General features: G+C 44.5%; 1 protein-coding gene across 2 annotated transcripts in view; it reads right to left on the reverse strand.

The window, feature by feature from the left end:
• The window catches only part of arfgef1 (ADP-ribosylation factor guanine nucleotide-exchange factor 1 (brefeldin A-inhibited)), a 47,818-nt gene extending 34,667 nt beyond the window's left edge, over positions 1-13,151 (reverse strand). For both annotated transcript variants that reach the window (XM_035619873.2, XM_035619870.2), the window contains exon 1: positions 12,784-13,151. In XM_035619873.2, coding sequence (XP_035475766.1) covers positions 12,784-12,907 — 124 coding nt within the window. In that variant the 5' untranslated portion in view covers positions 12,908-13,151. The remainder of the gene's footprint in view (positions 1-12,783) is intronic.
• Between the last annotated feature and the right edge of the window lie 334 nt (positions 13,152-13,485).

The following is a 13,485-nucleotide window of genomic DNA, read 5'->3' on the forward strand; positions in this document are numbered from 1 at the left end:
TGCTGACCTTGGAGACGGCGTGTTCTGTGCCCTGATTTGTCCCAGGGCCCTGGTTTGATCAAAGGAGAAAACAACAGCAGCAGCATCAGTAGCAGCAGCAGCAGCCGTGGCTCAGTGGAGTGGATGAACCCTCCTCCGCGCAAGGACGACAGTGATTCAGATAAAACCAAATGGCCCTCCAATTTTCAATCTAACGAGGAGTCCACATGAAAAAGAGCGGAGGGGCCCACTGAGGGGCTTTTGTGAATCAACTAGTGACACTTTGAAAACGTGAAAGGGGAAACATGAGCCGTTCACTGTCACAAAGCACACAGTTGGTGTATTCATAATTAAAAATGTCAATCTGGTGTATTCATTTCAGAAATATCCATCTACACTCACATTATTGGAGCAAAAAATTTTTTTTAAATATAGGCACAGTAAATAATGGACATGCATTGCATTGCCATGCAAGTAAATTACTATACTTATATATATTCTTTTTTATATTTTTTTTATATATCCATTAAAACTTGGAATTGAATCACATGATTGATTTTTGCTATATATATTATTGCTGGCTTGATGCCTCAGCAGAGGCGATCAGGATTACAGCTGCATTTACCGCCCCTCAGGATGTTGCTCTTAAAAACTACTGAGGCTGCAACGCTCCAACACCAGTGGGGGAGTAGCATCACATCAGACACCTATTTCACTGACCAGATACATTAGCAGGAGCCACCGGGCTCTCGTGTGAGCTACAGCCCAGACCAGACCTCGACACAAAGCCTTTGAGAGCAACATAATGTCTGAGAGTAGCCTGCCAAGCCATGAATCACTAACAGTTTTCCTAATGCTGGGGTTACCCTAACCCTAATGTCAGTATGCCAAATCCCCATTGGTGACAGTCATTTTGGGCCTATATTTGGGTCCAGTTCAAGTAGAATTTTCCCATTTCCCTGATGTGTATCATTGTATAGGGCTACTTCTGCAGATGGGCAGTGAGAACCTGGATTGAACAGCAGCCACTCCAGTCCTGACTCCTGACCAAAGTATGGAATTTCCATACAAACTGAGTCAAAGGCTTGGACTTGAGTCCCAGGGGTTGTCATCTATTCAATGGTCCCCTAAAGCTGCCTCTAAGCAGGCGAGAAGGTCAGTCAGAACCTGGCTAATCAGTTTGGTCTCCAAGCCTGGACGGAGGCGGTGGAGCAGAACGGGAGATTTCTGAGAGCTAGCGAGAGCAAGAAATGGACATGCATGATTGGTGCTGAGGTGCAAGCTCACTTTCCAGACAGGTACTTCCCCAGTGGCAAATGATTCCTTCGCCCTCAGCATGGGGAAATAAAATAAAAAAATCGAGCCCTGCAACCGCTACTGTCAACAAAACCAGAAACATACACTCCATAGAATCATATGTATTATTGCATCTATTCGTGGCTAGTGAAGACAACACTGCACAGACATCCCTGTCCATCGGCCTTAGCGGCAGACTTACTGGAGTGAACACAATAGCCTGGGTCCCTCGGTACAGCTGGTAAGTCTGATATAGGACACCAACAGGACAAGGCCTGTGTGAAAACAGCCAAATGCCACCTCTGTCAACTGTTACAGTGCTGCACTTACATGTACAGAAACAGGTACGTGTATGTTAAGTATACGCTATGGGAGTTCTACTGAAAATCCTGGGAGATCGACGGCAATTATTCTGAGAGAGAAAGGCATAACAACCTCGCAGCTTCAGGTGACAGCGTCTGGCTGTCATGCTGGGACGAGCAGTCTGATGTAGACAGAACAGACAGCGACGTCGCACTCGGCCTCTGAACTTGACAACGAGCAGGCGCAGGTTTCTGCGGCGCTTCACGTGATAAAACATGTTTCAAAAGGGGGGGCTTATCAGGGATCCCTTCCATCACACTTACACTGAGCCACAGCAAATTTGATATACAATGGTGGAGTCAGCCTGTTAGGATGCAAATGGGAAGCTATAGCAGATAAGGCTGATGAATCAGTATGGGACGTAATTGGGAGGTCTGAACCAGGGGATAGAAGCGAGTGTGTAGTCGATGTTACAGCTTCAGATCCTCTGGATATCTGCAGGAAAATCTGAGCAGAGGGTGAATGAGCAATGAGCAACTACTACCAAAATCCCAGAAGAATTGTTTAAACCCTAATGGCTCAAATGTGAGTTTGTGTATCTGGATGAATGTAAACAGTGTAGGAAAAAAAGATGTGCATGCATATTCATTAAAGCTTCACTGAATAAATAAACACTGTTGAAAGGCTTAGACATTACTATGTGTGCTCGGGAGTTCAGCTACAACCCATGATGATTAATTTTTAGAAAAATACAACATTCGTTTACACCTACAAACATAACGGCACTTCCCCTTTCATGATGCATCGCATTAAAGTCTAACTGCTTCTCAAGGCAGCATCACACAACTGCCTGCTGCCCGCCGTCTCTCAACACGCGTCTCTCCGTCTTCCTCCCGGATGCCACCCTGCCACAATGACGTGACGAAGCATTCCTCGGTCGGCAGCTGCATTGCTGTGTAGTAAAGTATGCTGGGAGTGTTTGCCACAGGGACGTCAGCGAGCCAGAACCATTAACGCTGGACTCGCAGGCGCTGTCCACTCCCCGGGCGTGTCTGGGTTCATGTAAATGTCTGTTCTGCAGCTGCAGCAGTGCATGAAGCAAAAGCCATGTGCAGAAGGTTAGGTTTCACAGACAAATACAAATATATTATTTTGACGGGGGGGCTCATATATGCAACCTAAACACCAGAACGGTGCGTGCCATTGGAAACAGGAAGCATATTGTCTACTCTGCAGTGGGTTACTTACTTACAGAAAATACTAAGAATGAGGAACAACAATGGCGAAAATAAGTAAGAGCAGGGATTTTTTTCTATTGGACGGATGGCGAGGTGGAACTAGTGCTAGTAGAGCCCTGGAGTTTTTTAAACTCAAACGGGACGAGCAGCGTTTCCTAACTTTTCTGTTTTAGGTGCTCAGAAACGCTGCAGTAGTGTGGATGGCAGGTGTAAACGTGGCAGCAGTGATACGTTTTTATACGTTGGTAATGTGGATGTCGCCTAAGAGCGTGCGGTGGTGCAAGCTTAAAGGGAAGCACCACGAAGATATATTTTTTTAATTCTCAGCTTGTGACAAGCTCACCTGAGCTTTTTGGATGTGCAAAGTTGTGATCTTATGGTTGTCAAGAATATGGTAGACACTTATTATTAAGTAGGGCTACATTAACATTTGTAAAACTCTAAATAATTTTGGTGTGATGTCGACATGTACATGTAGCCTGCATCACAGCTTTCTATATTGTTTTATAGAGGCTATTACTGTACTTTTGTATAACGACTGTTGTGGAGTGAAAGTTTTGGACAGGATTTCTCATCTTCCCCGAGCATAAACAAATAGATAAGTGGACTCTGCTTGCTTTGCACACCAATCAATGCTGGTCAGCGTCCCGATCCACTGACAGGACTTTCTGCAGCGGGCTCATCCGATTGGTATCGTCATTGAGAGTATACTGCAACAGTGTGTACAGCAAGTAGAGCCATGCGATGACAAGCCTAGGAGGCTGCACCAACCTGGAGAAAATATACTTGCTGACTAAAGCCGTTGGATCAAAACTAATTCAATAAGTAGACGTTCTGCCAGCAAGATGTTCGCACATCGAATCACAACAAAACATGAACAGATAAGGCGCACGCAAACGCTCACACACATGCGCGTTTGATACATATGCACGCAGACGTGGACACACACACCAAAATTCTCGTGAGAGCGCCATCATTTCGTCAATTAAGACACAGCAGAGCCTACACACGGCTGCTCCACTGGCAGGAGGTAAAGAGATAAACACACCGCTCTCCAGAGACGGTTGGTCACAGGACCAGCAGCAAGAAAACAGCGCGCTGCGAAGGGGCAACGGGTTCAGACAAAGAGTGAGGAGGGGGAAATGGGAGAAAGTACAGAGACAGAGGCCGGGTTCCAAAACAAAATCAGCTATAGGAACCCGCCTCTTACCAGCTCAGTGGTTTGTGTCCATGTGCTGTCAGTGAGTCAGTATGTTCATTTTACAGGGATGCTACAATGAGATAGCATGCTATTCTTATTCCAAAACTGTAATGGGAAGATGGAAAGAAGAAAGCGTGTAGAGATTTCAATACATCTTAAGGTGGGTCAAAAATCTGCACATCACACTCCTTTCTAATGCTTTTTCCAGAAATTTCCACACACATACACACACACACACACACACACACACACACACACACGAGAGGCTAGGTCAGTCTCCAACTCTGAGTCATCACCTGAGCGAGGAAGTGGAGACTGAGAAAAGGGCAACCCCCATCCTGCAGTGCCATTTCCATTTCAAAGAGCTCGGAGCCCAATAGCATCTGGCATGGATCCTGCGGTTTGGCACCAACCACTCTAGTCTGTATGCAGTGGTCAGCGAAAATTCAATCGGGCGAAAGATTGCTTTCACCTCAGTAAAGCACTGGTGGTCGCAGTGACTGCGGGTCTTCAGATATGAATCGCTAAACGGTGCTGCAAATTCACACAGGTAAGGAGAGAGTGGGTCTGAGTTTAGAGGACGAGAGTAGAGCTGCAACTAAGGGTTATTCCCGGATTAATGGATTCGTTATTTGGTCCTTAAAATGGTAAAAAATGACGATCGTGTTTTGCCAAAACCCCAAGATGTTGTTTTGTTTGTCCACACACAAAATATATTTAGTTCACTGTCACAGAGGAGCAAAGAAACCAGAAAAAAAAATCACATTTAAGAAGCTGAAATCATAGAATTTCCCCGTAAAAAATACTTTAACCGATCATTCGATTATCAAAATAGTTTAAATTAATTTTGTACTTGATTAACTGTTACAGCTGTAAATGAGAGAGAAATAAAGCAGATTGACATAAACTGTGACTTGCAAAATTTAAAATTTTTAAGTGTTATCTCCTTCCATCATCCAAACTGTGAAAATCATACAGTAGCATCTCTGAAATATTCATTAGTCAGGAATCAGCGTTTTGAGAATAGTTTTCAATAAGACAATGTCAACAGGGATTATAATAAAAAAGAACACTGTAGCTTTGCATTGCAACAACAGGCTAATCTGAGGATGAATCGGTGTCTAGGTGTCCACTTCCACCTCGCAACAAACACAGGGGCAGGGGCCGCCACCGCGGAGAGCCTGAGAAAAATTGGACCCCTGACATTTCTATTGTGCAGGCGGAAAGGAAAGGTTGCGCAGCAGTAATTACATTTGGAGGGAGAGAAGGACACACTGTCAGAGGTTGTCTGGGCTACCTAATCGTGTGTGCTTTCATGTGTGTGCGTGTGTGCGTGTGTGTGTGTGTGAGTGTGTGTGTGTGTGTTTGTGTGTGCGTGTGTGTGTGTGTGTGTGTGTAGAACCAGCCCCCTCACTCACACTTGCATAAGCCTAATAATCACTATAGTCTTACTCCCGTGGCTGAATCAAGGCTCTCATTTTCTAGCTGAAAAGTCACAGAGCACTCAGCCTCCACCAGACCTTGATTACTCAGCTGTCAGCTTTGTTATTGAAATGAATTCCATTTTAATAATTCCATTCTGGATACATGATTTGGCAGTTTTCTGCTCCATCGCTATATTGTACCTTCAGCACCTCTGAAATTGGGTTATTATTATTATCATACTGTGCGAGACTGTACTGCACAACCTGGAGTTTAATAGCGAATCAATGGAGGATAAATATGTAAACAGTGAACTGCGTCCTCCTAAATTCACTCACAGTGACCTGCTGTCTTATGGGGTCCCTGCATGTTTAGTACAAACTCCATCTGAGGTTATGTGAGGCTTTCTCCTCAACGTGTTTTCAGGCGAACTGAAATTTGAATTCTACAATGATCTTTGTTTTAACAAGGGGATAAAATCTATTAAAGCCTCTGGCTGGACATTTTTCCTTCACAGTGGTTAAGTTACATTTTAGAGCTGGTGAGCTGGAGTGTGTCATGGCCCTGTTGAGCTTACAAAACATTCATACGAGACATTCCCACCTGTTTGTACTGTTAGCAATTTACCAGCCTACATCTGGAAGAACCTGACATGCTGTTAAAATTTGTATTCCATTCACAAAATGGGGGCTAGAAAGCTACACTAACTCTTAAACAATAACGTGTTCATTGCACAATAACGAATGAATGGGGTCTTTCAACTGTCTCTTACTTGGGGGTCCTGGTTTGATGGGTGCAAATAATAATGTGTCAAAACAGAGCTGCGAGCAGTGCTGTTACCTTTGCACACCGTAACCTACCCTTGTAATTTGAACTACGACATGAGGTAACGTACAGTCATTTACAGAGTCACAGAATAACATAATGACCGGGACAGGACATGTCGGGACTAAGCAAATGCTATAAACGTCATGCCACAGGATAACAGCATTGCCATGGGTGCTATCATTGGAAAAAAATAAAGAATGAATTTCTTCTATTCCAGAATTACAATTTTGGCAAGGCCCCAAAGACACAGTATATATAGTGAAATTGTAAAAAAAACTAACAACTATTCACAGCCCTACCTTCCCTTGACTCTACTTATCTACATCTCCCTCAGTGAGTGTGATATTTGCCTGGTACAAAATTTACTTAAATTAATACAAATGACAGATCAATACACCAGTGCCACATGATGAAATGAGAGAGAGAGAGAGAGAGAGAGACAGGGGGGTCTCTCTTTATTCGCTTTATCTGTTTGCGGTATAATTCATTTATCACCTGTCCCGGGACTGGAGGAGGCATCAGTGGAGCAAAAAAGAATGTATTATGTATAGAGGTTTAAGTGGAAGAAAATGTATAAAGCAACTGGAAATAAACAAAAGGACATTGAATAAAGTGGAAGTGAAAAAATAGACCCCTCCTTCTAACATCTGAAGCCTCTCTTTCATACAGATAAAAGGATTATTTATGCCACATCGACTATCCACTGCTCATTATCTATACACCAGTCAACCTTTGGGGTTACGTGAATCTTATGCGTCTGCACTTAGTCTGAAGGGGACAAATGAGACGGAAACCAGGCAGGGTTTCTCACCCTCTCTCATTTCTCCCTTGACTTCAGGGAAACGGGGCAGTCGATTTGATTGTGGAACGATTTATCTCAACAGATATCTGTGCTTTTTGACACATACACCACATTCAGAATCCAGGAAGAGACCAGCGCTGAAAGACAGGATGACACAAAACACTGACACAAATTATTCATCAAGAAGAACAACCACACCTTCGCTGGTTTAAAATGTTCAAATGTGAGGAAAGAGTCACTTTGTATGCTATGATTTCGGATACCGACACAAAAAAAGGTCTGCTTCTCCAAGAGCGTTGATATCTCCCTTCTCCCTTGTGGTTCTGCTGTGGAACAAAGTATGTATGTTTTGACTGACGGCACACATGCACATATATCTGATTTCAGATACGTGTCAGACAGTATTACGAGCTCGGGCTAAATCATTTAGCGCCATTAACGTTTACAGCACCCTGACAAATAAAGGGAAGATAAAAAAGCAGCCGCCATCTCTTCCCTTCATTTACACTTTTCTCATCCTCAGCAGAGCCTGGCGGCTTCATCAGTAAGTTACCTGGCCTGTCTCTGCTGAATGGAAATCTGATTTCAACTTCTGGGCTGATAAATTTCCATCAGGAATATGAAGGATAGCAGTAAAGAAAGTGTTGACGGGTACACAAATGGGAAAGGCTTTCATTATTCAGTAAGAATACAGCAAGCCCTCGTCTCCTGCACTTCATATTTTGGGAAGAGCTGTATGGGTCTTTGGGGAGTCATGGTCAAAAACCTTAATTAAAAACTGGGACCATTTATAGCCTGGTGCTTATCACGGGTGAGCATGTGGTGGCTATGGTGCAGCTTATCACGGAGGAGCATGTGTTCACCATCCTTGATGCCGAGAGGTACAGTTGTCCCGTTGGTTCCCCTGCCGGGTTTTGCCAACACTAAAAGAAGGAGTTGGCCTGTGCTGGCGGTGGCCTTGAATTTGGTGCGAGAGAACAGCTTGTTGATTTTTGTCTGTGCTTACAGCTTTTATTGAAGGTTCTTTTGACCTTCGATGAGAAAAATATTTGTCTACAGTTATGCCAGAAACGCATGGCGGAGGCATTAGTTAAACCTGCCCAACAATGTGGTTTGTGTAAGGTCTAAATTACATCTTCCAGACAGGCAAAAAAAGAATAAATCATGCAAAGCATTAAACTTCTGTTTTCAACGAAGAATTAATTTAAAATTTAGCATATTGCTGTTAGGGGTGTAAATGATTAATTGCGGGTGAGGGTTAAGAATTGAATAGATCGTGGGTGCATGTTCAGCGACAGGACTTTTCTATAAGGTTGGGAAGGAAATGGCTTAAAATCTGCATCTTTAGTTTGGCTTGCTTTAATAAAACAACTGATTAATTTTGGTCACTGAGAGCTCTCTGCACATGAAATATATGTCAACAGGAAATGTTTACAATATATGTTTTTTAAAAGCTCTGAATTAAACTAAGAGGACCAATCCACTGTGACATCTTTTAACTTTGGCAACAAGTTTAGGGGTTGCTGTATCTTTCCAAAACTAAAAACAAAAACTGCGACTTGCTTTCTCTCTTGAATATAGAAATAAAATTAATAAGGAGATGGGGTCCTAAGGAAATTATAGCCTAACCAGAGTCAGCAGTTGCAAGCTCCTGGTTTATTATAAATTATTTTCTCACAACCGCCCCTCTTTGCCAAACATTCAGATTGAATGCACAACAAACCCATCAGACCATGAGGAACACACCATGGGCTCTGAAACTGTCGATACCTCAGAGCCAACAAGCTAACAAGACAATTGACAATATGACTCTTTCTCACTGGCATTACATTCATAATTTACCTGACTTGCGGCTGCTCTCACATATCCCCTTATAAAAACCAAAAAGATCTGCCTGTCCCAGTAAATAAACTCAGACAAGCCAACTATAGTTTACTGGTCCAGTGGATAACAGCCAAAGTAAACAAGTTCCTGATGAAGAAAATTGAGCATCTAACAAGCTATAGTGTGTTTTTTCTCAAGAGATAGTGGAATACACCAGCAACAAAAAAACTGTGAATAATGGATTTCATCAGGTGGCAATAACAAAAAGTTCTCCGTGTCTGATGAATGAGAGTAGGTATGTGTTTGCCAATATATTGATAGAGATGATACCATTACCTTTACATAATATGAATTGTGTCCATGCTGCCTACTATCTTCACACTCAGATCATCATATTGATGCATCTGGGTTTCAAGAACAATGTCTGTCACTTCGAAAGCACAGCCAGTACGGAGAGTCTCAGCAAAATGTCACTATAAATCTATATCTGCACAATACTCTGACCACACAACGACATATTGGCCCCTGACGTTCAGCTTCGGATACAGGTATTGAGTGAAAAATGTATCTTTCCCGATCAGTGACAAGAAAAACAACAACAAAAAAAAGTTGCTGCCTCCAGCACATGAATAGAATTTGCATCTGTAGGCAACAAAACCTGAAGGGATTTTGTTGCAGGCAACAAGACTGCAGCTACAACAGGTTCCAAGGTTGCTGCGACCTCTGCAGCTGACCCCAAGATCATACACCCTGAGGGGGGGATAATGAGGAATGTGCTCAGAAGGAATCTACCCTTTGTGCGGCTACTATCCTGGAAACAAGTATGCATTCCTGTTCTCTGTACAGAGTCCGCCGGTTTAGCTTGCTACATTGGCACCGTACGACTGTTTCTCAGCAGCAGCGAAGTCACATGAACTTCTCAGGCAGGACAGGTTGGGTTTTAAAACAAGAGCCGGCATCATATGAGGGTGCCACTTTGTGTTAACCATCCATCCATCCATCCATCCTCTACCGCTTTATCCATTTAAGGGTCGCGGAGGGGCTTGAGCCAATCCCAGCTGACATTGGGCGAGAGGCGGGGTACACCACCAGCCTATCGCAGGGCCACATACAGAGACAGACAACCATTCACTCTCACATTCACACCTACATTCAATTTAGAGTCTCCAATTAACCTAACCCCTTCCAAATGTCTTTGGACTGTGGGAGGAAGCCGGAGCCGGGACTCAAACCCAGAACCTTATTGCTGTGAGGCGAAAGTGCTAACCACCACACCACCGTGCAGCCCCTTTGTGTTAACAAAGAATCTAAAAGCCTCTGTGTCTGCTCCTGAGGGACGGTGAGCAGAAACAAACTGTGGGCCTTTGATAGAGCCTGTTAAAAGCGGGAATGTTGCACCTGTATTCCGCCTCACTGTTCTGTATTAAAAGGTGTAAACATCATACCTCTGATTCTGGAATGGTAGCAAGCTATCTAACAATCACACACAGGGGCAGCAATAGTCAGCTTTGTACGGTTAACAAGCTAAGGCAACATGATGAGGGGTCTTCTGATTCTGTTCCTTGGTATCAGACGGCTCGTCTCAAAGAAGCCGACGGTGAGTTCCAGAGATAATGGGAACCTGCTACCGCTACAGTTTGGAGTGTGTGAGAAACTGAGATGGTACTGTACAAGCCAGAGACTCTCACCTCGTTCCTGTACAAAACAAACGTGCACTGATTCACTACCAGCTTGGCAACAACAACAACAAAATGGACTACAGATAAAAGTGACTGTTATACAAGGATTTTTTGATACATATATACAGAGGCAGCGTACAACAGGGAGACTTTGAGTGACAGCAAAGAGGAGACTCTGGTAAAGGCACGCTCTACGAGATGTCTCAGAGCTCCAAGAGCTAGAGAGGATTATGTAAGTCACTCAGTATACTGGGTCAACCAGTCGTTTTCATATGCACTACTACTGTACTACTGCTGTGCTCGATGCAGACATTCTCATTTTGTAGATTTTGAAGCTGAACTCCGCTGTGTTGTTTAAATCAGCACAGGCACTTAATAATAATAATAATAATAATAATGAGATATCACATAATTTCATTTGTGCACTGTACAGTTATATATATGGTCAAAGGTTTAACTTGACCAGATCTACAACTACAGACTGTTGCTTTCTAAAGGGAGAGTACACCCTGTTATATAAAAATCTGTGCATATTACTGTTATCAGGAGCATAAACAGTGAACAATAGGACAACTGCATGTGAGTCAGCAGCCGTGATGATTTTAGTGGTTTATGGGTGCGTGACAAATAGATTCACAATAAGCAAATGTCACCCAATGCTCACGATTAAAGTCGAAATGCTCCGATTCCCAGGTAAACAGATAACACCGACTCTCCAAAAAATCACCGGGGCATCAAATTCTGATTCAGGGTCGTCGTTTCCCTTTGAGCACATCCAACACAGAACTGCACTCCTTCAATGAAGCCCGACCCGTGACACTCGGATGAGTTTTCCTCTGGCGCGCTATACTGATGATGAAGTGTGTGTGTGTGTGTAGGAATTTATCATTTGTGTGGGTGCCAGAGCATGCCTAGACAAACATCATTTGGCGTGTTTCGCCCCTTCAAGAACACCGCAACACGCCACTGCAACAGCTGAATGAGTTGATGAAGGCAGCAACTGTCGGGACAGGTAGGGGGTTTGGCTGCTGCACAACATGTACTCATTGTCTCACTGGCAGTGTCGTGTTACAAACTCTGCATGGTCCAAGACAAAGAGCAGGTGAGAAAGTCCACCAAGTGGAAAAAAACAACAACATTACCTATGTAATGATAATGGTAAGCCATTATCTGCTCTGATCATATGTGAATTTCCGGTTTGCCTTTGTGTTTATAACTAACAGTCAACCCCTTAATACACCTGCTAGCAAACAGTTCCATAAAGTCGCCACATGTAGATACATTAAAAACCGGAAACACAGCGATATTGACTCCAAAATAAAAGCGTAGTCCACGTCACAATAGCCAGCGAGCACTTGGTGGGAATGAAAAAAAACACGTTGCTATAAGGGAAGAAAGTCTGTTGTGTCGTATTCAATAGCATCAAACATATTCCGTTGTTTTTATCTGGGCAGTTTAACCAAAACCCCGAGGGTAGCCAGTACCACAGTCGATCCTAAACCGGAAACCACAATCTTCCTTGTTTCCGACAACTTGACATTGTTTCTAGCAAGAAGGTGCTACATACTGACAGCTGTCACCGTGCGCTCGTCTCTGTTCCCGGCTTCACGTGCAGTTTTACAACACAACGGGGGGGGGGGGGTCCAAGTATATGTTCTAAAGATTAAACTGGTTAATGAATTAGAAGACGCGATAAAAGACAAACACGTATTCAAAACACTCCCCCGTACTGGACCCGGCCACGTCTCTCGCGCACCAGGAAGAGACGCGGTCGTCTCGTCTGTGCGGGAGCGGAGTCTCACCATGGCACGGTTCAGACAGATATAGTTTGAGCTCGACGACTGTGTGTCGGCTGGCGCAATACTGAAGCCTCAGACAACTTTGTTTTCTGCCCGGTGTCCCCGGCCCGTTCTCGCATCGCTACTAGTTGTTAGCAGCGTCGGCTCAGCCGTTGCGAGCACCCGACCCCTCCTGCACCATTTCCGTGTTTGACACGGAATCTTCCCCTCTTAGCCCCTTGCCACGTCCGTCAAACACGCGCGTTGGGCCAGATTGTCCAACGCGGGACAACGAGACGGCGTGTAAATGAGTGGGGGGTGGGGGGTGGTGGGGGACACTGCGACATCGTTGCAGGAGAGCCGGTTAATAAGTGAAAGGGCTGAATGACGTGTCCGAAAAACAATTGGTGATGCTGCGACGCACACAACTTACCCAGCGCCACCTCGCAGGCTTTGCGCAGTTGCGAGTGGTGCGCCTTCTTCACCTCCTTGTCGGCCAGGATCTTCTCCAAAGCCCGGGTGAGGAACATGTTTTTCGTCTTTTTGCCCTCGAACATGTCGCACCGGAATTCGGGGCGAGGTGTGTGCCCGGTCCCAAGGGAGAGAGGGGGGGGTGAGGGGGGGTGTCCGGGGGGTTGGGGAGGGGGACGAGGCTGCAGCCGCCTCGAGTGGAGATGTATTCCCGGACAAATGTCAGCCGCGGAGCCCCGAGCAGACGAACATAAATAAATGCGGAAGGTGGGGTAGAATCCCTCAGATCTCCATGGACGACCTGCCTCCCTGCGCCATGTTGGAGAGAGGAAACGACGTCACGTACGTTGGAGCACGGCTGCAGTGAGGGGGGGGGGGGGGGGGGGGGGGGGGGGGGAGCTAAGAGGCTCACATGGACTTATTGAACTAATGTGTAAAACAACTGATATCCATTCATGCATGCGATGAATTCAACCAACGATCAGCACTATTTCCACTGTTAATATTCATGTAAAATTCCTTTATATTTATTAATCGTATTCTCTATATTTTTGCAATTCGTATTTTTTTTTTTTTACATTTGTTTGTGTATATATTATATATATTTTGTGCGCTGTGTGGCACGCGCTGCTGTGACACCGGAATTTCCCAGCTTTGAAAAAAT

This window comes from Scophthalmus maximus, chromosome 21 (genome assembly GCF_022379125.1).
Source record: "Scophthalmus maximus strain ysfricsl-2021 chromosome 21, ASM2237912v1, whole genome shotgun sequence".
Lineage (NCBI taxonomy): Eukaryota > Metazoa > Chordata > Actinopteri > Pleuronectiformes > Scophthalmidae > Scophthalmus > Scophthalmus maximus.